The sequence below is a fragment of the Salvelinus fontinalis genome, chromosome 6 (genome assembly GCF_029448725.1).
Source record: "Salvelinus fontinalis isolate EN_2023a chromosome 6, ASM2944872v1, whole genome shotgun sequence".
NCBI classification, from domain to species: domain Eukaryota; kingdom Metazoa; phylum Chordata; class Actinopteri; order Salmoniformes; family Salmonidae; genus Salvelinus; species Salvelinus fontinalis.
Genome location: NC_074670.1, coordinates 80,958,429 through 80,986,332, shown reverse-complemented (window position 1 = coordinate 80,986,332; position 27,904 = coordinate 80,958,429). Strand labels below are relative to the sequence as shown.

The following is a 27,904-nucleotide window of genomic DNA, read 5'->3' as shown; positions in this document are numbered from 1 at the left end:
CCAATAACATCTGTTAAATATGGACCAATAACATCTGTTAAATATGGACCAATAACATCTGTTAAATATGGACCAATAACATCTGATAAACATGTGTATGGACCAATAACATCTGTTAAATATGGACCAATAACATCTGTTAAATATGGACCAATAACATCTGTTAAATATGGACCAATAACATCTGTTAAATATGGACCAATAACATCTGTTAAATATGGACCAATAACATCTGTTAAATATGGACCAATAACATCTGTTAAATATGGACCAATAACATCTGTTAAATATGGACCAATAACATCTGATAAACATGTGTATGGACCAATAACATCTGTTAAATATGGACCAATAACATCTGATAAACATGTGTATGTGACCAATACAATTTGATTTGATTTAAAGTAAGAAGTAGGCAAGCCAGATTTCAGACATGGCCAGACTGATTATTCTGACTTGGGTTAACTATAATCTTACTGGATCCAGAGTTATATTATTCTGACTTGGGTTAACTATAATCTTACTGGATCCAAAGTTATATTATTCTGACTTGGGTTAACTATAATCTTACTGGATCCAGAGTTATATTATTCTGACTTGGGTTAACTATAATCTTACTGGATCCAGGGTTATATTATTCTGACTTGGGTTAACTATAATCTTATTGGATCCAGAGTTATATTATTCTGACTTGGGTTAACTATAATCTTATTGGATCCAGAGTTATATTATTCTGACTTGGGTTAACTATAATCTTACTGGATCCAGAGTTATATTATTCTGACTTGGGTTAACTATAATCTTACTGGATCCAGAGTTATATTATTCTGACTTGGGTTAACTATAATCTTACTGGATCCAGAGTTATATTATTCTGACTTGGGTTAACTATAATCTTATTGGATCCAGAGTTATATTATTCTGACTTGGGTTAACTATAATCTTACTGGATCCAGAGTTATATTATTCTGACTTGGGTTAACTATAATCTTACTGGATCCAGAGTTATATTATTCTGACTTGGGTTAACTATAATCTTACTGGATCCAAAATTATATTATTCTGACTTGGGTTAACTATAATCTTACTGGATCCAAAGTTATATTATTCTGACTTGGGTTAACTATAATCTTACTGGATCCAAAGTTATATTATTCTGACTTGGGTTAACTATAATCTTATTGCATCCAAAGTTATATTATTCTGACTTGGGTTAACTATAATCTTATTGCATCCAGAGTTATATTATTCTGAGGGTTGACTGTAACCATATCGAGATCCAGAGAGTTTGAAACCAGACTGTGATAAAATAGTATTTATTGCTGCATAGGTACAATGGAAAAGCTTTTTTAATATGAAAAACTCCAGCAATAGTTCTATTTTACATAAAAGGAAAACACATTGGTAAAGTAAAATATATTTGAAGATAATCACAACATATAATACAGTATTTTGTAAAGATAAAATGGTAATAATTTGGACAGTTTGAATAAATGTCTTACAAAAAGATATTTTCTTATAAAAATACATCTGAAGGCACTCAGGCAATCTTTAGACAAAGTTGGAGGCTTTATACATAATGGTGTCTATATTAGGGTTGCAAAATGACGCTAACTTTCCCAAAATTCCCAGGTTTTCCAGAAATTCCGGTTGGAAGATTCCCAGAATCAGGAGAGAATAGGCCTACACAGGAAATCCAGAATTAGAAGAGAATAGGTAAACACAGGAAATCCAGAATCCACCAACCAGGACTTCGGGGAAACCTGGTAATTTTGAGAAAGTTCCGGGAACTTTGCAACCTCAGGTAAGGCTTTCTACATAGTGATTTCTACAGAGTACTACTAGCTGTAAGCAGACTAAGAAACAACAACATACACAGATCTTAACATGATCATAACAGTATTACAGGGATTCACCTGTCGCTTGTTAACGGTCTTTGTGACGTCGATCCGACCGCATGACTCTAATGTGCCATTCATCTCTGTCCTCTCCTGGCTCTGTGCTGTGTATCACATGATGATGCAGCCCTGCAGACATTAAGCCCCTCTCTGTCTGATGCCAGTATTGAGATAAACCTTGTCTGCTACTGTGAGAAACAGTAGCTTTTGTCTGGTCTGGTCATCATGTGTAACTCAACATCTAATTCAGATGTCAGTATGGTAAGTATTAGGGATAGCTTTGCTTTGCTTCACTCTATGGTAATTATTAGGGAAAGCTTTGCTTTGCTTCACTCTATGGTAAGTATTAGGGAAAGCTTTGCTTTGCTTCACTCTATGGTAAGTATTAGGGAAAGCTTTGTTTTGCTTCACTCTATGGTAAGTATTAGGGATAGCTTTGCTTTGCTTCACTCTATGGTAAGTATTAAGGATAGCTTTGCTTCACTCCATGGTAAGTATTAGGGATAGCTTTGCTTCCCTCCATGGTAAGTATTAGGGATAGCTTTGCTTCCCTCCATGGTAAGTATTAGGGATATCTTTGATTCACTCCATGGTAAGTATTAGGGATAGCTTTGCTTTGCTTCACTCTATGGTAAGTATTAGGGATAGCTTTGCTTTGCTTCACTCTATGGTAAGTATTAGGGAAAGCTTTGCTTTGCTTCACTCTATGGTAAGTATTAGGGATAGCTTTGCTTTGCTTCACTCTATGGTAAGTATTAGGGATAGCTTTGCTTTGCTTCACTCTATGGTAAGTATTAGGGATAGCTATGCTTTGCTTCACTCTATGGTAAGTATTAGGGAAAGCTTTGCTTTGCTTCACTCTATGGTAAGTATTAGGGATAGCTTTGCTTTGCTTCACTCTATGGTAAGTATTAGGGATAGCTTTGCTTTGCTTCACTCTATGGTAAGTATTAGGGATAGCTTTGCTTTGCTTCACTCTATGGTAAGTATTAGGGATAGCTTTGCTTTGCTTCACTCCATGATAAGTATTAAGGATAGCTTTGCTTTGCTTCAATCCATGATAAGTATTAGGGATAGCTTTGCTTCCCTCCATGGTAAGTATTAAGGATAGCTTTGCTTTGCTTCAATCCATGATAAGTATTAGGGATAGCTTTGCTTCCCTCCATGGTAAGTATTAAGGATAGCTTTGCTTTGCTTCAATCCATGATAAGTATTAAGGATAGCTTTGCTTCACTCTATGGTACGTATTAGGGATAGCTTTGCTCCCCTCCATGGTAAGTATTAGGGATATCTTTGCTTCACTCCATGGTAAGTATTAGGCATAGCTTTGCTTCCCTCCATGGTAAGTATTAGGGATAGCTTTGCTTCCCTCCATGGTAAGTATTAGGGATAGCTTTGCTTCCCTCCATGGTAAGTATTAGGGATAGCTTTGCTTCCCTCCATGGTAAGTATTAGGGATAGCTTTGCTTCCCTCCATGGTAAGTATTAGGGATAGTTTTGCTTCACTCCATGGTAAGTATTAGGCATAGCTTTGCTTCCCTCCATGGTAAGTATTAGGGATATCTTTGATTCACTCCATGGTAAGTATTAGGGATATCTTTGCTTCCCTCCATGGTAAGTATTAGGGATATCTTTGCTTCCCTCCATGGTAATTATTAGGGATATCTTTGCTTCCCTCCATGGTAAGTATTAGGGATATCTTTGCTTCCCTCCATGGTAAGTATTAGGGATATCTTTGCTTCCCTCCATGGTAAGTATTAGGGATATCTTTGCTTCCCTCCATGGTAAGTATTAGGGATATCTTTGCTTCCCTCCATGGTAAGTATTAGGGATATCTTTGCTTCCCTCCATGGTAAGTATTAGGGATATCCTTGCTTCCCTCCATGGTAAGTATTAGGGATTTCTTTGCTTCACTCTATGGTACGTATTAGGGATAGCTTTGCTTCACTCCATGGTAAGTATTAGGGATAGCTTTGCTTCCCTCCATGGTAAGTATTAGGGATAGCTTTGATTCCCTCCATGGTAAGTATTAGGGATAGCTTTGCTTCCCTCCATGGTAAGTATTAGGGATAGCTTTGCTTCACTCCATGGTAAGTATTAGGGATTGCTTTGCTTCACTCCATGGTAAGTATTAGGGATAGCTTTGCTTCCCTCCATGGTAAGTATTAGGGATAGCTTTGCTTCACTCCATGGTAAGTATTAGGGATTGCTTTGCTTCACTCCATGGTAAGTATTAGGGATAACTTTGCTTCCCTCCATGGTAAGTATAAGGGATAGCTTTGCTTCACTCCATGGTAAGTATTAGGGATTGCTTTGCTTCACTCCATGGTAAGTATTAGGGATAGCTTTGCTTCACTATATGGTAAGTATTAGGGATAGCTTTGCTTCCCTCCATGGTAAGTATTAGGGATATCTTTGCTTCACTCCATGGTAAGTATTAGGGATAGCTTTGCTTCCCTCCATGGTAAGTATTAGGGATAGCTTTGCTTCCCTCCATGGTAAGTATTAGGGATAGCTTTGCTTCCCTCCATGGTAAGTATTAGGCATAGCTTTGCTTCACTCCATGGTAAGTATTAGGGATATCTTTGCTTCCCTCCATGGTAAGTATTAGGGATATCTTTGATTGACTCCATGGTAAGTATTAGGGATATCTTTGCTTCCCTCCATGGTAAGTATTAGGGATATCTTTGCTTCCCTCCATGGTAATTATTAGGGATATCTTTGCTTCCCTCCATGGTAATTATTAGGGATATCTTTGCTTCCCTCCATGGTAAGTATTAGGGATATCTTTGCTTCCCTCCATGGTAAGTATTAGGGATATCTTTGCTTCCCTCCATGGTAAGTATTAGGGATATCTTTGCTTCCCTCCATGGTAAGTATTAGGGATATCTTTGCTTCCCTCCATGGTAAGTATTAGGGATATCCTTGCTTCCCTCCATGGTAAGTATTAGGGATATCTTTGTTTCCCTCCATGGTAAGTATTAGGGCTAGCTTAGCTTGGGTCATTGGTTTGTTTTCGTCCGATGCAGGCTGTCTGTTTCAGTGCTACACAGTGATGTCACAGCATTGTCGACCCGTCAGTCCCAGTAAGAACATGTGACTGGGAATGGGGCCAAGGGAGAGGGGATGGGGCTGGGGTTATGTTGGGTTTAGAAGGAGAGGGGATGGGGCTGGGGGTATGTTGGGTTTAGAAGGAGAGGGGATGGGGCTGGGGGTATGTTGGGTTTAGAAGGAGAGGGGATGGGGCTGGGGTTATGTTGGGTTTAGAAGGAGAGGGGATGGGGCTGGGGGTATGTTGGGTTTAGAAGGAGAGGGGATGGGGCTGGGGGTATGTTGGGTTTAGAAGGAGAGGGGATGGGGCTGGGGGTATGTTGGGTATGTTGGGTTTAGAAGGAGAGGGGATGGGGCTGGGGTTATGTTGGGTTTAGAAGGAGAGGGGATGGGGCTGGGGGTATGTTGGGTTTAGAAGGAGAGGGGATGGGGCTGGGGGTATGTTGGGTTTAGAAGGAGAGGGGATGGGGCTGGGGGTATGTTGGGTTTAGAAGGAGAGGGGATGGGGCTGGGGTTATGTTGGGTTTAGAAGGAGAGGGGATGGGGCTGGGGGTATGTTGGGTTTAGAAGGAGAGGGGATGGGGCTGGGGGTATGTTGGGTTTAGAAGGAGAGGGGATGGGGCTGGGGGTATGTTGGGTTTAGAAGGAGAGGGGATGGGGCTGGGGGTATGTTGGGTTGGGTTTAGAAGGAGAGGGGATGGGGCTGGGTGAAGTTAAACTGGGGTTAGGTTGGGTTTAGAAGGAGAGGGGATGGGGCTGGGTGAAGTTAAACTGGGGTTAGGTTGGGTTTAGAAGGAGAGGGGATGGGGCTGGGTGAAGTTAAACTGGGGTTAGGTTGGGTTTAGAAGGAGAGGGGATGGGGCTGGGTGAAGTTAAACTGGGGTTAGGTTGGGTTTAGAAGGAGAGGGGATGGGGCTGGGTGAAGTTAAACTGGGGTTAGGTTGGGTTTAGCTGGACTGGACAAGAAGGAAGGGCGAGTGTGTCTTCATGCAGGAATGTACCTGTGTGTGAGTGTTTGTTTAGGTGGAGGTGTATTTCTGACTGGAACGAGAGCTTGTTCTGTCGAGTTCGTTGCCATGACAGCTTCCCTTCCAGCGGACACCGTCTCTCTCTGGAAGCACATTCCTGCTCCTCGTACACCAGCAGCACAGACACGACTACAGACACACACACAGACATACCAGTTAGAAACTCGTACACCAGCAGCACAGACACGACTACAGACACACACACAGACATACCAGTTAGAAACTCGTACACCAGCAGCACAGACACGACTACAGACACACACACAGACATATGAGTTAGAAACTCGTACACCAGCAGCACAGACACGACTACAGACACACACACAGACATATGAGTTAGAAACTCGTACACCAGCAGCACAGACACGACTACAGACACACACACAGACATATGAGTTAGAAACTCGTACACCAGCAGCACAGACACGACTACAGACACACACACAGAAATACGAGTTAGAAACTCGTACACCAGCAGCACAGACACGACTACAGACACACACACAGACATACGAGTTAGAAACTCGTACACCAGCAGCACAGACACGACTACAGACACACACACAGACATACGAGTTAGAAACTCGTACACCAGCAGCACAGACGCGACTACAGACACACACACAGACATACCAGTTAGAAACTCGTACACCAGCAGCACAGACGCGACTACAGACACACACACAGACATACCAGTTAGAAACTCGTACACCAGCAGCACAGACGCGACTACAGACACAGACATACCAGTTAGAAACTCGTACACCAGCAGCACAGACACGACTACAGACACAGACATACGAGTTAGAAACTAAAGCATTCAATCTATCTGAACTTTGGTACATTGCAATCCCTTTATCTCTTTCATGAAATGGAGGTAGAGGGTTCATGACAGCTGCAGATTAAATAGAGGTAGAGGGTTCATGACAGCTGCAGATTAAATAGAGGGTTCATGACAGCTGCAGATTAAATAGAGGGTTCATGACAGCTGCAGATTAAATAGAGGTAGAGGGTTCATGACAGCTGCAGATTAAATAGAGGTAGAGGGTTCATGACAGCTGCAGATTAAATAGAGGTAGAGGGTTAATGACAGCTGCAGATTAAATAGAGGTAGAGGGTTAATGACAGCTGCAGATTAAATAGAGGGTTCATGACAGCTGCAGATTAAATAGAGGTAGAAGGTTCATGACAGCTGCAGATTAAATAGAGGGTTCATGACAGCTGCAGATTAAATAGAGGTAGAGGGTTCATGACAGCTGCAGATTAAATAGAGGTAGAGGGTTCATGACAGCTGCAGATTAAATAGAGGTAGAAGGTTCATGACAGCTGCAGATTAAATAGAGGTAGAGGGTTCATGACAGCTGCAGATTAAATAGAGGGTTCATGACAGCTGCAGATTAAATAGAGGGTTCATGACAGCTGCAGATTAAATAGAGGGTTCATGACAGCTGCAGATTAAATAGAGGGTTCATGACAGCTGCAGATTAAATAGAGGTAGAGGGTTCATGACAGCTGCAGATTAAATAGAGGTAGAGGGTTCATGACAGCTGCAGATTAAATAGAGGTAGAGGGTTCATGACAGCTGCAGATTAAATAGAGGGTTCATGACAGCTGCAGATTAAATAGAGGGTTCATGACAGCTGCAGATTAAATAGAGGGTTCATGACAGCTGCAGATTAAATAGAGGGTTCATGACAGCTGCAGATTAAATAGAGGTAGAGGGTTCATGACAGCTGCAGATTAAATAGAGGGTTCATGACAGCTGCAGATTAAATAGAGTTAGAGGGTTCATGACAGCTGCAGATTAAATAGAGGGTTCATGACAGCTGCAGATTAAATAGAGGGTTCATGACAGCTGCAGATGAAGTAGAGGTTTTCGTTTTCCACTTCTGCTTACCACAGACAGCTGTATGATAAAATAGCTGTGTACCCTCTTACCCCTCTTACTCTCTCTCTCTCTCGCTCTCTCTTTCACCCCTTCTCTCTCTCTCTCTCTCTCTCTCTCTCTCTCTCTCTCTCTCACTCTTGCTCTCTCTTTCACCCCTTCTCTCTCTCTCTCTCTTTCTCTTTCACCCCTTCTCTCTCTCTCGCTCTTGCTCTCTCTTTCACCCCTTCTGCCTCTCTCTCTCTCTCTCTCTCTCTCTCGCTCTCTTTCACCCCTTCTCTCTCTCTCTCTCTTGTTCTCTCTTTCACCCCTTATTTCTCTTTCTCTCTCTCTCTCTCTCTTTCTCTCTCTGTCTCTCTGTCTCTCTTTCACCCCTTATTTCTCTCTCTCTCTCTCTCTCTCTCTTTCTCTCTCTGTCTCTCTCTCTCTCTCTTTCACCCCTTATTTCTCTCTCTCTCACGCATCCTCTCACCTTGAAACAGTTTTTGAACTTCTGGCTGACGAAGTAGAGAGCGACAGGGTTGATACAGGAGTTGAGAGACGCCATGTTGATACCGATATAATCCATCACTAGCAGGAAACTACAGGGGTTATAGGTCAGGGGTCAGCATCACATCAACAGGAAGTCAGGAACCACAGAACAATGGACCATCGGGCGTGGTGTGTGTGTACCTGAGTAGTTCACAGCGGTTGGGGTCGTTCTGATCGTAGATGGTTTTCTTCAGTATGCGGCTGAGGTGGAGCGGTAGCCAGCACAGAGCAAAGATCACCACCAAGCAGAAGACTGTCTTAGCCACTTCGCGACGCTACACAGACACATACAGGGTTAGGCTTTTACACAGTATATCACATAGGTTATCATAGTTCATATAGTTGATGACAGCAGAGATTGCTGAGTTTATTTTTAACGTCTTTATGTGAAAAGGTCATGTGAAGAAGGCTCCCTCTGAGCTGCTGTTATATACTGTACACACACACACACACCACCACATGCTGTTAGAAAGAATTCAAACTCAGAGGCCCCGCCGTTGCAAAATAAACACATAAAAAAAATCCTGTGAAATTTCATGTGAATCATCTCTATTTTTTATTATTTTACATGAGTCCCCACGTGATTTTTTCCCACGTGTTTATTTTTTACCACTTCCAGCTATATCTGGTCTCCCATCCAGGGACCAACCAGGACCGACCAGGACCAACCAGGACCGACCAGGACCGAACCTGCTTCAGCTTCAGAGACAAACCAGCAGTGGGATGCAGGGTGCTACGTTGCTGGAATGAATGTGCCAAGACTTACAACTGGAGAAAAGGAAGCCAAAGCAAAGGCTGAGTAACAACTAAAGATAGGGGAAACTGCAGGAAAGAAACACAACTAAAGATAGGGGAAACCGCAGGAAAGAAACACAACTAAAGATAGGGGAAACTGCACGAAAGTAACAACTAAAGATAGGGGAAACTGCAGGAAAGTAACAACTGAAGATAGGGGAAACTGCAGGAAAGTAACACAACTAAAGATAGGGGAAACCGCAGGAAAGAAACACAACTAAAGATAGGGGAAACTGCACGAAAGTAACAACTAAAGATAGGGGAAAACTGCAGGAAAGTAACAACTAAAGATAGGGGAAAACTGCAGAGGAAAGTAACAACTAAAGATAGGGGAAACTGCAGGAAAGTAACACAACTAAAGATAGGGGAAACTGCAGGAAAGTAACAACTAAAGATAGGGGAAACTGCAGGAAAGTAACAACTAAAGATAGGGGAAACTGCAGAGGAAAGTAACACAACTAAAGATAGGGGAAACTGCAGGAAAGTAACAACTAAAGATATGGGACACTGCAGGAAAGTAACACAACTAAAGATAGGGGAAACTGCAGGAAAGTAACAACTAAAGATATGGGACACTGCAGGAAAGTAACAACTAAAGATAGGGGAAACTGCAGGAAAGTAACACAACTAAAGAGGTTGGTCCCTCTGTCCCTCTAAGGACTCCGGCCGCAAAACCTGAACCTATAGGGGAGAGTCTGGGTGGGCATTTCACCGCGGTGGCGGCACTGGTGCGGGACGTGGACCCCGCTCCACCTCAGGCTTGGCCCACTTAGGTGGCGCCTCTCGAGCGGGGACCCTCTCCGCCGACCCCGGACGGGTGACCCTCGCAGCGGACCCCGGGCTGGAGGGCGACTCTGGCAGCTCCGGGCTGGAGGGCGACACTGGCAGCTCAGGGCTGGAGGGCGACTCTGGAGGGAGGAGACGCAGAGACAGCCTAGTGCGTGGGGCTGCCACAGGGCCCACCAGGCTGGGGAGACCTACAGGAGGTCTGGTGCGTAGAGGAGGCACCGGATAAACCGGGCTGTGGGGGAGCACTGAAGCTCTGGTTCGCAGCCTTGGCACCACTCCTCCAGGCTGAATGCCCACTTTAGCCCGGCCCCTCCAGAGTGCAAGCACAGGTCGAACCGGGCTGTGGGGGAGCACTGGAGATCTGGTGCTTACCGCTCGCACCTCTCCATTAGGCTCAATGCCCACCTTCGCCCGGGACAGGGGCGGAGCACAGGCATAGGACGAACAGCACCCTCCCAGCGCCCCGGAGACACAGTACGCAGAACCGGCGCAGGATTCCCTGGGCCGAAACCGTGCACCGGAGACCAAACGCGCTGAGCTGGCACAATCTGCCCTGGCTGGATGCCCACTCTCGCATGTCACTTGCGAGGGGCTGGCATATAGCGCTCCGGGCTATGAGCGCGCACTGGAGACACCATGCGCTTCACCGCACACGGTGCCTGACCAGTACCACGCTGCTTCCGGTAAGCACGGGGAGTTGGCTCAGGTCTATCGCCTGACTCCGCCAATCTCCCTGTGTGCCTCCCCCAAAACATTTTTTGGGGCTACCTCTCGTGCCTGCTGTGCTGCCTTGCCTCATAACGCCGCCTCTCAGCTTTAGCTGCCTCTAGTTCCTTCTTCGGACGGCGCTATTCCCCAGCCTGTCTCCAGTGTCCCTGTCCGTCCAATATCTCCTCCCAAGTACAGGAGTCCTGAACCCCTCTGCTCCTCGTTACAACGCTGCTTGGTCCGTTTGTGGTGGGTAGTTCTGTAACGGTGTCGTCGGAATGAGAAGGAGATGAATCATCGGACCAAAACGCCGCGTGGTAAGTGTTTATTATTTAATAAAACTGAACACTGAGACAAAATAACAAAAATAGAACAACACGAAACAGTTCTGTCTGGTGCAGACACAAAGACAGAAAACAACTTCCCACAAAGACAGGTGGGAAAAAGGCTACCTAAGTATGGTTCTCAATCAGAGACAACGATAGACAGCTGCCTCTGATTGAGAACCACACCAGGCCAAACACCTAGAAATAGAAAATCATAGAACATAGAATGCCCACCCAAATCACACCCTGACCAACCCAAAATAGATAATAAATTAAACACTCTCTACGGTCAGTGCATGACAAGGTGTTTTATTTAATCGCATTATTATAAAATAAAATAAAATAAAATTGTTCTCACATTTCAAAATTATTTCCTTGCAATATTTTGGTTTCAATATTATTATTTTTGTTTGCAATACTCAGAATTTTGTTCTCGACTTCAGCAGTTTTGCTTTACAGTGTGGTACAAACAGAAACTCCCTCACTAGACAACTGCACCATATAATAACGCTATTACTATGTTAAAGGTGTGTAAAACCTTTTCTCAATAGGGGGCGCTGTTTTCACTTTGTAAAAAGTTCGTTCCCAAATTAAACTGCCTCGTACTCAATTCTTGCTCGTACAATATGCATATTATTATTACTATTGAATAGAAAACACTCTCTAGTTTCTAAAACCGTTTTAATTCTATTTGTGAGTAAAACAGAACTCAAGTTGGAGCAATTTTCCTGTGAGGAAGTGAGTAATCTGAAATAAGGCAGGCTGTTCTGGGGTCAGTTTATTAATTTGCATGTCTTCTATTGGTCGAGATGCACTACATACGCCTTCCCCTAGATGTCAGCAAATAGTGAGAATTGGAATGGAGTTGATAGGCAGATCTGAGGCCATGTAAATGGGCTGGGAACGTGGGGTCCAGTCTTTTCATCTTTCGCCATGACGCAAGACAGACCTCAGGATGGCGTTCTGGAAAGCTCCCGTTATAGGCCTTAGATATATCCGGCTCTGATTTTATTCGATATAGGTGTTAAAGACATCATAATGTTGTTATTTTAAACCGAGTTATATCAGTTTATATCAGTATATTGCGATTTTCTGTATTTTATTTGTGCTGCGTTATGGTGAGTTGGACACGTCTTCGCCACATGGCTAATGTTTACTGCTAATTCCAAAGTTGAAGGCGACAATCTACAACCGAACAACGATTCCTCTGGACAAAGGACAACTTGCCCAAGATTCTGATGGGAGCTCATCAAAAAGTAAGAAGTATTTATGATATTAATTCGTTGTTCTGTTGAAAAATGTAGAACTACTGTTCCGCCATTCATTTCGGTGCGGTCTCGGTTTAATGCACGCTGTATGTCGTAGTAACGTTAATTTTAAAAATCTAACACAGCGGTTGCCTTAAGAACTAATGTATCTTTCATTTGCTGTCCAACCTGTATTTTTTAGTCAAGTTTATGATTAGTTACTGATTAGATTAGGTGCCTCTCCCAAGATTTCTCCCGACATATTGTTGGCAGCTTGGCTACTATTCTCATTGTATAACCACGATTTGTGCCGCTAAATATGCACATTTTCAAACAAACTCTATATGTATTGTGTAATATGATGTTATAGGACTGTCATCTGAAGAAGTTTGAGAAGGTTAGTGAAAAAATTAATATCTTTTGCTGGTTTATTCGTTATCGCTATTGTTGGCTTGAATGCTGTTGTGTGGTTGGCTATTGTAGTAAGCTAATACAATGCTATATTGTGTTTTCGCTGTAAAACACTTAAAAAATCTGAAATATTGACTGGATTCACAAGATCTTTGTCTTTCATTTGCTGTACGCTGTGTATTTTTCAGAAATGTTTTATGATGAGTATTTAGGTAATTCACGTTGGTCTCTGTAGTTATTCTAGTTGCTTTGGTGAGAGTTGTGATGGTGGCTGCAATGTAAAACTATGATTTATACCTGAAATATGCACATTTGTCTAACAAAACATATGCTATATAATAAATATGTTATCAGACTGTCATCTGATGAAGTTGTTTCTTGGTTAGTGACTATTTATATCTTTATTTGGTCGATAGCTACCTATGCAGGAAAAAAATGGTGGAAAAAAAAAGTTGTGTCTTGCTATCGTGGTTAGCTAATAGAAATACATATTGTGTCTTCCCTGTAAAACATTTTAAAAATCAGAAATGATGGCTGGATTCACAAGATGTGTATCTTTCATCTGGTGTCTTGGACTTGTGATTTAATGATATTTAGATGCTAGTATTTACTTGTGACGCTATGCTAGGCTATGCTAGTCAGTTTTTTTACTGATGGGGGTGCTCCCGGATCCGGGATTGTGATGAAGTAGAAGTTAAAGCGTCAATCTTTAATTGAAACATGAACAGTGTTTACTCTGCCACAGTTTCACTAAAAAAGCCTGTCACGTTATCCAACCAGATTTCTAACAGGATGGGCCTGGTGAAGTACAACCACTCTCAGATTCAAAGACACAGGTATGGATGCAAGGACTGACCGTGATATCAACACTATAGGTTTAACCATATGTTGAGGCTATATACATGTGTTTACATTTGCTTTTGTTTATAAACGTTGGAGTAAAACCAATGTTTTAAAACTAATATTTTGGTTTCTGATGGGGTACAACAGTAGAACTAAGCCCATGAGACATTTTTAAGTTATATTCTTCAAGAATCAATAGGTACATATCAATAATTTATCATTCCAAAAATGGATGTCACTAATAAAGATTGCCCCTCAGGCAGTGACCTTCATAGAGCAGAACTATGTTGCCAATTGAACGTGATCCATTAACCTGCCCACCAAAAATTCCGTCCACTGTTCCACAAATGTGCCGTAAATCCCTGCTACACTGCTACTGCAACATGTTAACATCATCTTTTCACATGTGAGGAAAATAATATTATTTCAATTCCACATGTGAGGAAAATAACATTATTTCAACTCCACATGTGAGGAAAATAACATTATTTCAAATCCACATGTGAGGGAAATAACATTATTTCAACTCCACATGAATCTTCAATTCCACATGTGAAAGTGAGATTTTCACAGTTGGAGTGTTCTTACTAGAAAAACTGCAAATTACATTTTCAGCTGGACACCTTGGAGAGTTCCTCAATGAGCTGGACACCTTGGAGAGTTCCTCAATGAGCTGGACACCTTGGAGAGTTCCTCAATGAGCTGGACACCTTGGAGAGTTCCTCAATGAGCTGGACACCTTGGAGAGTTCCTCAATGAGCTGGACACCTTGGAGAGTTCCTCAATGAGCTGGACACCTTGGAGAGTTCCTCAATGAGCTGGACACCTTGGAGAGTTCCTCAATGAGCTGGACACCTTGGAGAGTTCCTCAATGAGCTGGACACCTTGGAGAGTTCCTCAATGAGCTGGACACCTTGGAGAGTTCCTCAATGAGCTGGACACCTTGGAGAGTTCCTCAATGAGCTGGACACCTTGGAGGGTTCCTCAATGAGCTGGACACCTTGGAGAGTTCCTCAATGAGCTGGACACCTTGGAGAGTTCCTCAATGAGCTGGACACCTTGGAAAGTTCCTCAATGAGCTGGACACCTTGGAGAGTTCCTCAATGAGCTGGACACCTTGGAGAGTTCCTCAATGAGCTGGACACCTTGGAGAGTTCCTCAATGAGCTGGACACCTTGGAGAGTTCCTCAATGAGCTGGACACCTTGGAGAGTTCCTCAATGAGCTGGACACCTTGGAGAGTTCCTCAATGAGCTGGACACCTTGGAGAGTTCCTCAATGAGCTGGACACCTTGGAGAGTTCCTCAATGAGCTGGACACCTTGGAGAGTTCCTCAATGAGCTGGACACCTTGGAGAGTTCCTCAATGAGCTGGACACCTTGGAGAGTTCCTCAATGAGCTGGACACCTTGGAGAGTTCCTCAATGAGCTGGACACCTTGGAGAGTTCCTCAATGAGCTGGACACCTTGGAGAGTTCCTCAATGAGCTGGACACCTTGGAGAGTTCCTCAATGAGCTTGACATCTTTATAAGCTCATTTCCTGATGATGGCTCACCGCTCTTCGTACTTGGCAACTTCAAACTCCCGACGTCTGCCATCAATTTATTTATTTCCAACTCTTTATCCCCCTTGCCTCTTTTGACTTTACCCTTTCCCAATCCCCTCCAACTCACAAGGTAGGCAATACGCTTGACCTCATCTTTACTAGAAGCTGCTCACCTACTAACCTCACTGCAACACCCCTGCAACAGGTCTCTGATCACTACTTTCTTTCATTTTCTGTCTCCCTTTCCTCCAAACCTAACCACTCAGCCCCTACCCACTCAGCCCCTACCCACTCAGCCCCTACCCACTCAGCCCCTACCCACTCAGCCCCTACCCAGATGGTCACGCACCATCGCAATCTTCTCTCTCTCTCTTTCTCTCTCTCTCTCTGTCTCTCTCTCTCTCTCTCTGTCTCTCTCTCTCTCTCTCTCTCTCTCTCTCTCTCTCTCTCTCTCTCTCTCTCTCTCTCTCTCTCTCTCTCTCTCTCTCTCTCTCTCTCTCTCTCTCTCTCTCTCTCTCTCTCTCTGTTTCTCTCTCGCTCTCTCTCTCTCTCTGTTTCTCTCTCGCTCTCTCTCTCTCTCTCTCTCTCTCTCTCTCTCTCTCTCTCTCTACCAATACTCTCTCCTTTTCTATCTTATCAGCTCTCCCTTCTGTTAAATACTTCTCCCTTCTGTCTCCTGATTCTGTCTCTGCGACCCCACACTCCACCCTTTCCACATTCTATGACACGCACTGTCCCACTACCTCAAGCTCAAGCTCAACAAGGTGGAGCTGCTCTTCCTCCCGGGGAAGGCATACACGCTCAAAGAACTCTCCTCCATAGTGCCGCTCTCATAGAATGCAAAGAACCTTGGCGTGACCCTGGACAACACCCTGTCGTTCTCTGAAAACATCAAATACCCGCTCCTGAAGGGTTCAAGATCTACAGCATCCGTAGAGTACGATGCTACCTCACACAGGAAGCGGCGCAGGTCCTAATCCAGGCACCAGTCATCTCCTGTCTGGACTATTGCAACTCGTTGTTGGCTGGGCTCCCCGCTTGTGCCATCAAACCCCAGCAACTTGGGGAGCACGTGATGCCGCGGAGCTGAGCAGACGTTGACAAACCGAGCTCTTCAAAGTTATCCTATTATTACCTAAATAACAAAGTTAAAACAATATTCTAAAATCGTCTGATAAACTGTCAAGTACTTACCTTCCCAAAGAGCCATGGAACTCCGGCCGAGAGGCAAGAAGGATGACCAAAACTTGTTTGATTCCCAAGATAAAAATAATTCTCAGGCCGACTCTCTTCTCTGTATACATCAATGATGTCACTCTCGTTGCTGGTGATTCTCTGATCCACCTCTATGCAGACAACACCATTCTGTATACTTCTGGCCCTTCCTTGGACACTGTGTTAACTAACCTCCAGACGAGCTTCAATGCCATACAACTCTCCTTCCGTGGCCTCCAACTGCTTTTAAACGCTAGTAAAATAAATGCATGCTCTTCAACCGATCGCTACCAGCACCTGCTCGCCCGTCCAGCATCACTACTCTGGACGGCTCTGACTTAGAATATGTTGACAACTACAAATACCTAGGTGTCTGGCTAGACTGTAAACTCTCCTTCCAGACTCACATTAACCTCTTTGGGCTAGGGGGCCTACCACTGTTTCCAATGGCTGTTATGTTTATTATGAGGCGATAATCTCCCAGATTGCAGTTCAATAGATGTCAACAGTCTTTAGAAAAAGTTTCCGGCTTGTTTTTGGAAAAATGAGCTAGAAGTTGTAGTTTTTGTAAGTGGCTCCCATTTTGGCTGTTCATGCGCGTGGATGAGAGCGCGTTCTTTGTTGTTTATCTCCGGTAAAGACGATTCTCCGTCTTAAATTGTATCGTTTATTTACGTATTAGGGTACCTGAGGTTTGATTATAAACATTGTTTTACTTGTTTGGAGAAGTTTATTGGTAACGTTTGGGATTCATTTTCTATGCATTTTGAAGGAGGGAAACCGGTAGATTATTGAATGAAGCGCGCCAGCTAAACTGAGTTTTTATGGATAATAAGAAGGACATTATCGAACAAAAGGACCATTTGTGATGTAACTGGGACCTTTTGGAGTGCCAACAGAAGAAGATCTTCAAAGGTAAGGCATTTATTTTATCGCTATTTCTGACTTTCGAGGCACACCTGCCTGGTTGAAAAATGTTTTTAATACTTTGTAGCGGGGCGCTGTCCTCAGATAATCGCATGGTTTGCTTTTGCCGTAAAGCCTTTTTGAAATCTGACACAGCGGCTGGATTAACAAAAAGTTAAGCTTTATTTTGATGTATGACACTTGTATTTTCATGAAAGTTAAATATGACTATTTCTGTAATTTGAATTTCGCGCTCTGCAATTTCACCGGATGTTGTCAAATCTATTCCGTTAACGGGATTTGATCCATAATTAAGCATCTCAAATCCCAAATTAAATCTAGAATCGGCTTCCTATATCGCAACAAAGCCTCCTTCACTCATGCTGCCAAACATACCCTCGTAAAACTGACCATCCTACCGATCCTCGACTTTGGCGATGTAATTTACAAAATATCCTCCAACACTCTACTCAACAAATTGGATGCAGTCTGTCACAGTGCCATCCGTTTTGTCACCAAAGCCCCATATACTACCCACCACTGCGACCTGTACGCTCTCGTTGGCTGGCCCTCGCTTCACTCTCCTCTCCAAACCCACTGGCTCCAGGTCATCTACAAGTCTCTGCTAGGTAAAGCCCCGCCTTATCTCAGCTCACTGGTCACCATAGCAGCACCCACCTGTAGCACGCGCTCCAGCAGGTATATCTCACTGGTCATTCCCAAACCCAACTCCTACTTTGGCTGCCTTTCCTTCCAGTTCTCTGCTGCCAATGACTAGAACGAACTGCAAAAATCACTGAAGCTGGAGACTTATCTCCCTCACTAGCTTTTAGCACTAGCTGTCAGAGCAGCTCACAGATCACTGCACCTGTACATAGCCCATCTGTAAATAGCCCATCCAACTACCTCATCCCCATACTGTATTTATTTATTTATGTTGCTCCTTTGCACCCCAGTATCTCCACTTGCACATTCGTCTTCTGCACATTCTACCATTCCAGTGTTTAATTGCTATATTGTAATTACTTCACCACCATGGCCTATTTATTGCCTTACCTCCCTTATCTTACCTCATTTGCACTCACTGTATATAGATTTTTCTTTTTCTACTGTATTATTGACTGTATGTTGGTTTATTCCATGTGTAACTGTGTTGTTGTATGTGTCGAACTGCTTTGCTTTATCTTGGCCAGGTCGCAGTTGTAAATGAGAACTTGTTCTCAACTGGCCTACCTGGTTAAATAAAGGTGAAATAAAAAATAAAATAAAATAATAGACAACACATATCACAGGACATACAACACTTGAATTATGGACAATACATACAGCCTCCACTATTCCGGGAAGGGTTTCCTGCTGAAACAGGAAAGAGCCTTCCCCAAACTGTTGCCACAAAGTTGGAAGCATAGAATCGTCTAGAATGTCATTGTATTCTGTAGCATTAAGATTTCCCTTCACTGGAACTAAAGTGCCCGAACCATGAAAAATAACCCCAGACCAGTCTTCCTCCACCAAACTTTACAGTTGGCACTATGCATTGGGACAGGTAGCGTTCTCGTGGAATCCGCCAAACCCAGATTCGTCCTTCAAACTGCCAGATGGTGAAGCGTGATTCATCATTCCAGAGAACGTGATTCCACTGCTCCAGAGTCCAATGGCCGCGAGCTTCAACACCACTCCAGCCGACGCTTGGCATTGTGCATAGTGATCTTAGGCTTGTATGCGGCTGCTCGGCCATGGAAACCCATTTCACGAAGCTCCCGACTAACAGTTCTTGTGCTGACGTTGTTTCCAGAGGCAATTTGGAACTCGGTAGTGAGTGTTGCAACCGAGGACAGAGGATTTTTACAAGCTGCACACTTCAGCAATCGGCGGCCCCATTCTCTGAGCGCGTGTGGCCTACCACTTCAAATCAAATCGTATTGGTCACATACACATATTTAGCAGATGTTATTGCGGGTGTAGTGAAATGCTTGTGTTCCTAGCTCCAACAGTGTAGTAGTATCTAACAATTCACAACAATACACACAAATCTAAATGTAGAACAATGGAATTAAGAAATATACAAATATTAGGACGAGCGATGTCGGAGTGGCATTGACTACAGTAGAATACAGTAGAATAGAATAGATAGATATGAGATAAGTGGCATTGACTACAGTAGAATAGAATAGAATATAATATATAGATATGAGATAAGGGGCTGAGCTGTTATTCCTCCTAGATGCTTCCACTTCACAATAACAGCACTAACAGTTGACCAGCTCTAGCAGGGCAGACGTTTGACAAACTGACTTGTTAGAGAGGTGGCATCCTATGACGGTGCCACGTTAAAAATCAACATTGTCAATGTTTGTCTATGGAGATTGCATGGCTTGTGTGCTCCATTTTATACATCAGTCATCAACGGCTATGGCTGAAATTTGCCATATCCACTCTTTTGAAGGGGCGTCCACATACTTTTATATATGTTATCTGTATGACAGGACATACTTCAAACTGACATATAGATGAATACTGGGGTGGGGTTTAATAGTCCATCTGCGTTAAGGAATCTGATGCTGGTTGAAATACAGGCTGAAGGACAGGTTAAACACACAGACGGACAGGTTAAACAGACAGACAGACAGGTTAAACAGACAGACGGACAGGTTAAACAGACAGACGGACAGGTTAAACAGACAGACAGACAGGTTAAACACACAGACAGACAGGTTAAACACACAGACGGACAGGTTAAACAGACAGACAGACAGGTTAAACAGACAGACGGACAGGTTAAACAGACAGACAGACAGGTTAAACACACAGACAGACAGGTTAAACACACAGACAGACAGGTTAAACAGACAGACGGACAGGTTAAACAGACAGACGGACAGGTTAAACAGACAGACAGACAGGTTAAACACACAGACAGACAGGTTAAACAGACAGACGGACAGGTTAAACAGACAGACAGACAGGTTAAACACACAGACAGACAGGTTAAACACACAGACGGACAGGTTAAACAGACAGACAGACAGGTTAAACACACAGACAGACAGGTTAAACAGACAGACAGACAGGTTAAACACACAGACAGACAGGTTAAACACACAGACGGACAGGTTAAACAGAAGGACAGACAGCCAGATAGACAGACAGGTCAGAGGGACAGGTTAAACACACAGACAGACAGAAACATGGGTTATATAGCCAGACAGGTTATACAGAAGGACAGACAGCCAGATAGACAGACAGGTCAGACAGACAGACGGACAGGTTAAACACACAGACAGACAGAAACATGGGTTATATAGCCAGTCAGGTTATACAGAAGGACAGACAGCCAGACAGATCTGGGTTATACAGAAGGACAGCCAGATAGACAGGTCAGACAGACAGACAGACCTGGGTTATACAGAAGGACAGACAGACAGGTCAGACAGGCAGACCTGGGTTATACAGAAGGACAGACAGACAGACAGGTTAAACACACAGACAGACAGAAACATGGGTTATATAGCCAGACAGGTTATACAGAAGGTCAGACAGACCTGTTTCATGTGGTCGTTGAGAGCGATCCTCATGCCCTTCTTCCTGCTCAACATCCCCCAGGTCATCAGGGTGTAGAAGACGCCGGTGCAGGCCAGAGGAAGACAGAAATAGAACCCTAGCAACCACCAGTCCTTCACATCCTGGTAGAACTGACAACACCATGGTTACAACACTGTCACAAGTCTGCTGCTTTTAGCAGTCATATATTGGGGTAATGTCATGTTACAACAGGGTGATATATCGGGGTAATGTTATAGTACAACAGGGTGATATATCGGGGTAATGTCATGTTACAACAGGGTGATATATCGGGGTAATGTCATGGTACAACAGGGTGATATATCGGGGTAATGTCATGTTACAACAGGGTGATATATTGGGGTAATGTCATGTTACAACAGGGTGATATATCGGGGGAATGTCATTTTACAACAGGGTGATATATCGGGGTAATGTTATGTTACAACAGGGTGATATATCGGGGTAATCTCATGGTAGAACAGGGTGATATATCGGGGTAATGTCATGTTACAACAGGGTGATATATCGGGGTAATCTCATGGTACAACAGGGTGATATATCGGGGTAATGTCATGTTACAACAGGGTGATATATCGGGGTAATGTTCCAACAGGGTGATATATCGGGGTAATGTCATGTTACAACAGGGTGATATATCGGGGTAATGTCATGGTAGAACAGGGTGATATATCGGGGTAATGTCATGGTAGAACAGGGTGATATATCGGGGTAATGTCATGGTACAACAGGGTGATATATCGGGGTAATGTCATGGTACAACAGGGTGATATATTGGGGTAATGTTACAACAGGGTGATATATCGGGGTAATGTTACAACAGGGTGATATATCGGGGTAATGTTACAACAGGGTGATATATCAGGGTAATGTTACAACAGGTCGATATATCGGGGTAATGTCATGTTACAACAGGGTGATATATCGGGGTAATGTCATGTTACAACAGGGTGATATAATGGGGTAATGTCATGTTACAACAGGGTGATATATCGGGGTAATGTCATGTTACAACAGGGTGATATATTGGGGTAATGTCATGTTACAACAGGGTGATATATCGGGGTAATGTTACAACAGGGTGATATATCAGGGTAATGTTACAACAGGTCGATATATCGGGGTAATGTCATGTTACAACAGGGTGATATATCGGGGTAATGTCATGTTACAACAGGGTGATATATTGGGGTAATGTCATGTTACAACAGGGTGATATATCGGGGTAATGTCATGTTACAACAGGGTGATATATCGGGGTAATGTCATGTTACAACAGGGTGATATATCGGGGTAATGTCATGGTACAACAGGGCGATATATTGGGGTAATGTTATGTTACAACATGGTGATATATCGGGGTAATGTCATGTTACAACAGGGTGATATATCGGGGTAATGTCATATTACAACAGGGTGATATATTGGGGTAATGTCATGTTACAACAGGGTGATATATCGGGGTAATGTTATGTTACAACAGGGTGATATATCGGGGTAATGTCATGTTACAACAGGGTGATATATCGGGGTAATGTCATGTTACAACAGGGTGATATATCGGGGTAATGTCATGGTACAACAGGGCGATATATTGGGGTAATGTTATGTTACAACATGGTGATATATCGGGGTAATGTCATGTTACAACAGGGTAATATATCGGGGTAATGTCATATTACAACAGGGTGATATATTGGGGTAATGTCATGTTACAACAGGGTGATATATCGGGGTAATGTTATGTTACAACAGGGTGATATATCGGGGTAATGTCATGTTACAACAGGGTGATATATCGGGGTAATGTCATGGTACAACAGGGTGATATATTGGGGTAATGTTATGTTACAACAGGGTGATATATCGGGGTAATGTCATGTTACAACAGGGTGATATATCGGGGTAATGTCATGTTACAACAGGGTGATATATAGGGGTAATGTTATAGTACAACAGGGTGATATATCGGGGTAATGTTATGTTACAACAGGGTGATATATCGGGGTTATGTTACAACAGGGTGATATATCAGGGTAATGTTATGTTACAACAGGGTGATATATCACGGTAATGTCATGTTACAACAGGGTGATATATCGGGGTAATGTCATGTTACAACAGGGTGATATATCGGGATAATGTCATGGTACAACATATATATATAAGGGAGGGGGTGTTAATCAAGTGTCTGGCTGTCAAGATACAATGTGTTTGTGTGTACCTTCATAAAAGCAGTGTTCTGCTGGGGGTGTAACAGACAGACTCGCAGCTTGCTGCCTCTGTAAGGCAGCTCCATCATGTCAAAGGCCACAGCCTCCGGAACAGCCAGCAGGACAGCTACCAGCCATATGAATGTGACCTGCATAGCCTTCCACAGAGGGATCCCTATCCTCTTCACCCTACTCCACGACGTCACCGCATGGTACCTAGACACACACACACACAGAGACATTTTCTCCACTTACTGTCCGTATGTGTGTGAATGTGCGGTCATCCATTTGTGCGTGTTTGCTACTGACCTGTCGATGCTCAGGGCACACAGGCTGAGGACAGTGATTCCTACTGAAGCCTTCTGGATAAACGGTATCAACTTGCAAACATGAACCCCAAACGGCCAGTCTTCTGCTATCAGCTAGAGAGGAGAGGAGCAAGAGAGGGAGGAGAGGAGAGAGAGAAGGAGGGGGGGAGAGGAGAGGCGCAAGAGAGGGAGGAGAGGAGAGAGAGAGAGAAGGAGGGGAGGGGAGGAGAGGAGAGAGAGAAGAGAGAGAAGGAGGAGAGGAGAGAGAGGAGGAGAGGAGAGAGAGAAGGGGGGGAGGGGAGGAGAGGAGAGAGAGAAGGAGGAGAGAGAGAAGGAGGGGAGGAGAGAGAGAAGGAAGGGAGGAGAGAAGAGAGAGAAGGAGGAGAGGAGAGAGAGGAGGAGAGGAGAGAGAGAAGGAGGGGAGGATAGGAGAGAGAGAAGGAAGGGAGGAGAGGAGAGAGAGAAGGAGGGGAGGATAGGAGAGAGAGGAGGGGAGGAGAGGAAATGGATAGGAAATGGAGAGAAAAGGAGCAGAGAGCATGTGAGAGGAGAGGAGAAGAAAGAGAAAGGGAAGAGATCAGTTAGCAGCTTATTTTTGACATTTTAATTTCCCTCCGTCTCTGTCTCTATATGAGGGTCAGTCCAGGTCTCTGTCTCTATATGAGGGTCAGTCCAGGTCTCTGTCTCTATATGAGGGTCAGTCCAGGACTCTGTCTCTATATGAGGGTCAGTCCAGGTCTCTGTCTCTGTCTCTATATGAGGGTCAGTCCAGGTCTCTGTCTCTATATGAGGGTCAGTCCAGGACTCTGTCTCTATATGAGGGTCAGTCCAGGTCTCTGTCTCTATATGAGGGTCAGTCCAGGACTCTGTCTCTGTCTCTATATGAGGGTCAGTCCAGGACTCTGTCTCTATATGAGGGTCAGTCCAGGACTCTGTCTCTATATAAGGGTCAGTCCAGGTCTCTGTCTCTATATGAGGGTCAGTCCAGGTCTCTGTCTCTATATGAGGGTCAGTCCAGGTCTCTGTCTCTATATGAGGGTCAGTCCAGGACTCTGTCTCTATATGAGGGTCAGTCCAGGTCTCTGTCTCTATATGAGGGTCAGTCCAGGACTCTGTCTCTATATGAGGGTCAGTCCAGGACTCTGCCTCTATATGAGGGTCAGTCCAGGACTCTGTCTCTATATGAGGGTCAGTCCAGGTCTCTGTCTCTATATGAGGGTCAGTCCAGGTCTCTGTCTCTATATGAGGGTCAGTCCAGGACTCTGTCTCTATATGAGGGTCAGTCCAGGTCTCTGTCTCTATATGAGGGTCCAGGACTCTGTCTCTATATGAGGGTCAGTCCAGGTCTCTGTCTCTATATGAGGGTCAGTCCAGGTCTCTGTCTCTATATGAGGGTCAGTCCAGGTCTCTGTCTCTGTCTCTATATGAGGGTCAGTCCAGGACTCTGTCTCTATATGAGGGTCAGTCCAGGACTCTGTCTCTATATGAGGGTCAGTCCAGGACTCTGTCTCTATATAAGGGTCAGTCCAGGTCTCTGTCTCTATATGAGGGTCAGTCCAGGTCTCTGTCTCTATATGAGGGTCAGTCCAGGACTCTGTCTCTATATGAGGGTCAGTCCAGGTCTCTGTCTCTATATGAGGGTCAGTCCAGGTCTCTGTCTCTATATGAGGGTCAGTCCAGGACTCTGTCTCTATATGAGGGTCAGTCCAGGACTCTGTCTCTATATGAGGGTCAGTCCAGGTCTCTGTCTCTATATGAGGGTCAGTCCAGGTCTCTGTCTCTATATGAGGGTCAGTCCAGGTCTCTGTCTCTATATGAGGGTCAGTCCAGGTCTCTGTCTCTGTCTCTATATGAGGGTCAGTCCAGGTCTCTGTCTCTATATGAGGGTCAGTCCAGGACTCTGTCTCTATATGAGGGTCAGTCCAGGTCTCTGTCTCTATATGAGGGTCAGTCCAGGTCTCTGTCTCTATATGAGGGTCAGTCCAGGTCTCTGTCTCTATATGAGGGTCAGTCCAGGTCTCTGTCTCTGTCTCTATATGAGGGTCAGTCCAGGTCTCTGTCTCTATATGAGGGTCAGTCCAGGACTCTGTCTCTATATGAGGGTCAGTCCAGGACTCTGTCTCTATATGAGGGTCAGTCCAGGTCTCTGTCTCTGTCTCTATATGAGGGTCAGTCCAGGTCTCTGTCTCTATATGAGGGTCAGTCCAGGACTCTGTCTCTATATGAGGGTCAGTCCAGGACTCTGTCTCTATATAAGGGTCAGTCCAGGTCTCTGTCTCTATATGAGGGTCAGTCCAGGTCTCTGTCTCTATATGAGGGTCAGTCCAGGTCTCTGTCTCTATATGAGGGTCAGTCCAGGACTCTGTCTCTATATGAGGGTCAGTCCAGGTCTCTGTCTCTATATGAGGGTCAGTCCAGAACTCTGTCTCTATATGAGGGTCAGTCCAGGTCTCTGTCTCTATATGAGGGTCAGTCCAGGTCTCTGTCTCTATATGAGGGTCAGTCCAGGTCTCTGTCTCTATATGAGGGTCAGTCCAGGACTCTGTCTCTATATGAGGGTCAGTCCAGGACTCTGTCTCTATATGAGGGTCAGTCCAGGACTCTGTCTCTATATGAGGGTCCAGGACTCTGTCTCTATATGAGGGTCAGTCCAGGTCTCTGTCTCTATATGAGGGTCAGTCCAGGACTCTGTCTCTATATGAGGGTCAGTCCAGGACTCTGTCTCTATATAAGGGTCAGTCCAGGTCTCTGTCTCTATATGAGGGTCAGTCCAGGTCTCTGTCTCTGTCTCTATATGAGGGTCAGTCCAGGTCTCTGTCTCTATATGAGGGTCAGTCCAGGTCTCTGTCTCTATATGAGGGTCCAGGACTCTGTCTCTATATGAGGGTCAGTCCAGGTCTCTGTCTCTATATGAGGGTCCAGGTCTCTGTCTCTATATGAGGGTCAGTCCAGGTCTCTGTCTCTATATGAGGGTCCAGGTCTCTGTCTCTATATGAGGGTCAGTCCAGGTCTCTGTCTCTATATGAGGGTCAGTCCAGGACTCTGTCTCTATATGAGGGTCAGTCCAGGACTCTGTCTCTATATGAGGGTCAGTCCAGGACTCTGTCTCTATATGAGGGTCAGTCCAGGTCTCTGTCTCTATATGAGGGTCAGTCCAGGTCTCTGTCTCTATATGAGGGTCAGTCCAGGTCTCTGTCTCTGTCTCTATATGAGGGTCAGTCCAGGTCTCTGTCTCTGTCTCTATATGAGGGTCAGTCCAGGTCTCTGTCTCTATATGAGGGTCAGTCCAGGACTCTGTCTCTATATGAGGGTCAGTCCAGGTCTCTGTCTCTATATGAGGGTCAGTCCAGGTCTCTGTCTCTATATGAGGGTCCAGGACTCTGTCTCTATATGAGGGTCAGTCCAGGACTCTGTCTCTATATGAGGGTCAGTCCAGGTCTCTGTCTCTATATGAGGGTCAGTCCAGGTCTCTGTCTCTATATGAGGGTCAGTCCAGGTCTCTGTCTCTATATGAGGGTCAGTCCAGGACTCTGTCTCTATATGAGGGTCAGTCCAGGTCTCTGTCTCTATATGAGGGTCAGTCCAGGACTCTGTCTCTGTCTCTATATGAGGGTCAGTCCAGGTCTCTGTCTCTATATGAGGGTCAGTCCAGGTCTCTGTCTCTATATGAGGGTCAGTCCAGGACTCTGTCTCTATATGAGGGTCAGTCCAGGACTCTGTCTCTGTCTCTATATGAGGGTCAGTCCAGGTCTCTGTCTCTATATGAGGGTCAGTCCAGGACTCTGTCTCTATATGAGGGTCAGTCCAGGTCTCTGTCTCTATATGAGGGTCAGTCCAGGTCTCTGTCTCTATATGAGGGTCAGTCCAGGACTCTGTCTCTATATGAGGGTCAGTCCAGGACTCTGTCTCTATATGAGGGTCAGTCCAGGACTCTGTCTCTATATGAGGGTCAGTCCAGGTCTCTGTCTCTATATGAGGGTCAGTCCAGGTCTCTGTCTCTATATGAGGGTCCAGGATTCTGTCTCTATATGAGGGTCAGTCCAGGACTCTGTCTCTATATGAGGGTCAGTCCAGGACTCTGTCTCTATATAAGGGTCAGTCCAGGACTCTGTCTCTATATGAGGGTCAGTCCAGGACTCTGTCTCTATATGAGGGTCAGTCCAGGTCTCTGTCTCTATATGAGGGTCAGTCCAGGACTCTGTCTCTCTATGAGGGTCAGTCCAAGTCTCCTCTCTCATTCCTCTCCTGTTATGTCAGGGGATCCAGCCAACATCATCATATCTCTGTTAGAGGATCCTCCCTGTCCTACAGGTCACCTGTCAGCTGTTATTAAGACGTGGCTCTAACCGGACTGATGAACTCTGACAGGTCGTTAGTGTAATATAGACGCCCTGGTTTTGACTCAATTTACAGTCCACTCTGTGTGTAGAAAAGGCCCATGGAGTTGGTGGAATAATCCTTTAATTCATGGCCACTTACTCAGCTGGGCCAGAGCGCTTTAATTTGTTCAGGTGGCAATGACTGACAGATCTCATCCCCATAGAAGGAGGAAAACGCCATCGCCTGATCTCGCTGCTTTCTCTTCCTTAACTCCGTCTGCTCCAGAAGGTTCTGTGCGTCCAT

The 27,904-nt window shown here is 44.5% G+C and overlaps 1 protein-coding gene across 1 annotated transcript; it reads right to left on the bottom strand.

Moving 5' to 3' along the window:
• Positions 1 to 1,129: 1,129 nt before the first annotated feature.
• Positions 1,130 to 27,904, bottom strand: LOC129858675 (endothelin receptor type B-like). The gene is made up of 7 exons (XM_055927972.1): positions 27,845 to 27,904; positions 23,283 to 23,395; positions 22,985 to 23,189; positions 20,721 to 20,870; positions 8,535 to 8,668; positions 8,335 to 8,443; positions 1,130 to 6,106 (listed from the first exon to the last, which is right to left on the bottom strand). The coding sequence occupies exons 1-7, from the start codon at positions 27,902 to 27,904 to the stop codon at positions 5,969 to 5,971; spliced, it is 909 nt and encodes a 302-aa protein (XP_055783947.1). The 3' UTR covers positions 1,130 to 5,968.

Bases quoted from the DNA above. Each gene is read 5' to 3' on its own strand.
- LOC129858675 (XM_055927972.1), bottom strand. From the start codon at position 27,904: ATGGACGCACAGAACCTTCTGGAGCAGACGGAGTTAAGGAAGAGAAAG. The intron at 23,396-27,844 runs GCGATGGCGTTT...TCTCCTCTCTAG, and splicing joins AGAGAAAGCAGCGAGATCAG to CTGATAGCAGAAGACTGGCC. The intron at 8,444-8,534 runs GTACACACACAC...TAACCCCTGTAG, and splicing joins AACCGCTGTGAACTACTCAG to TTTCCTGCTAGTGATGGATT.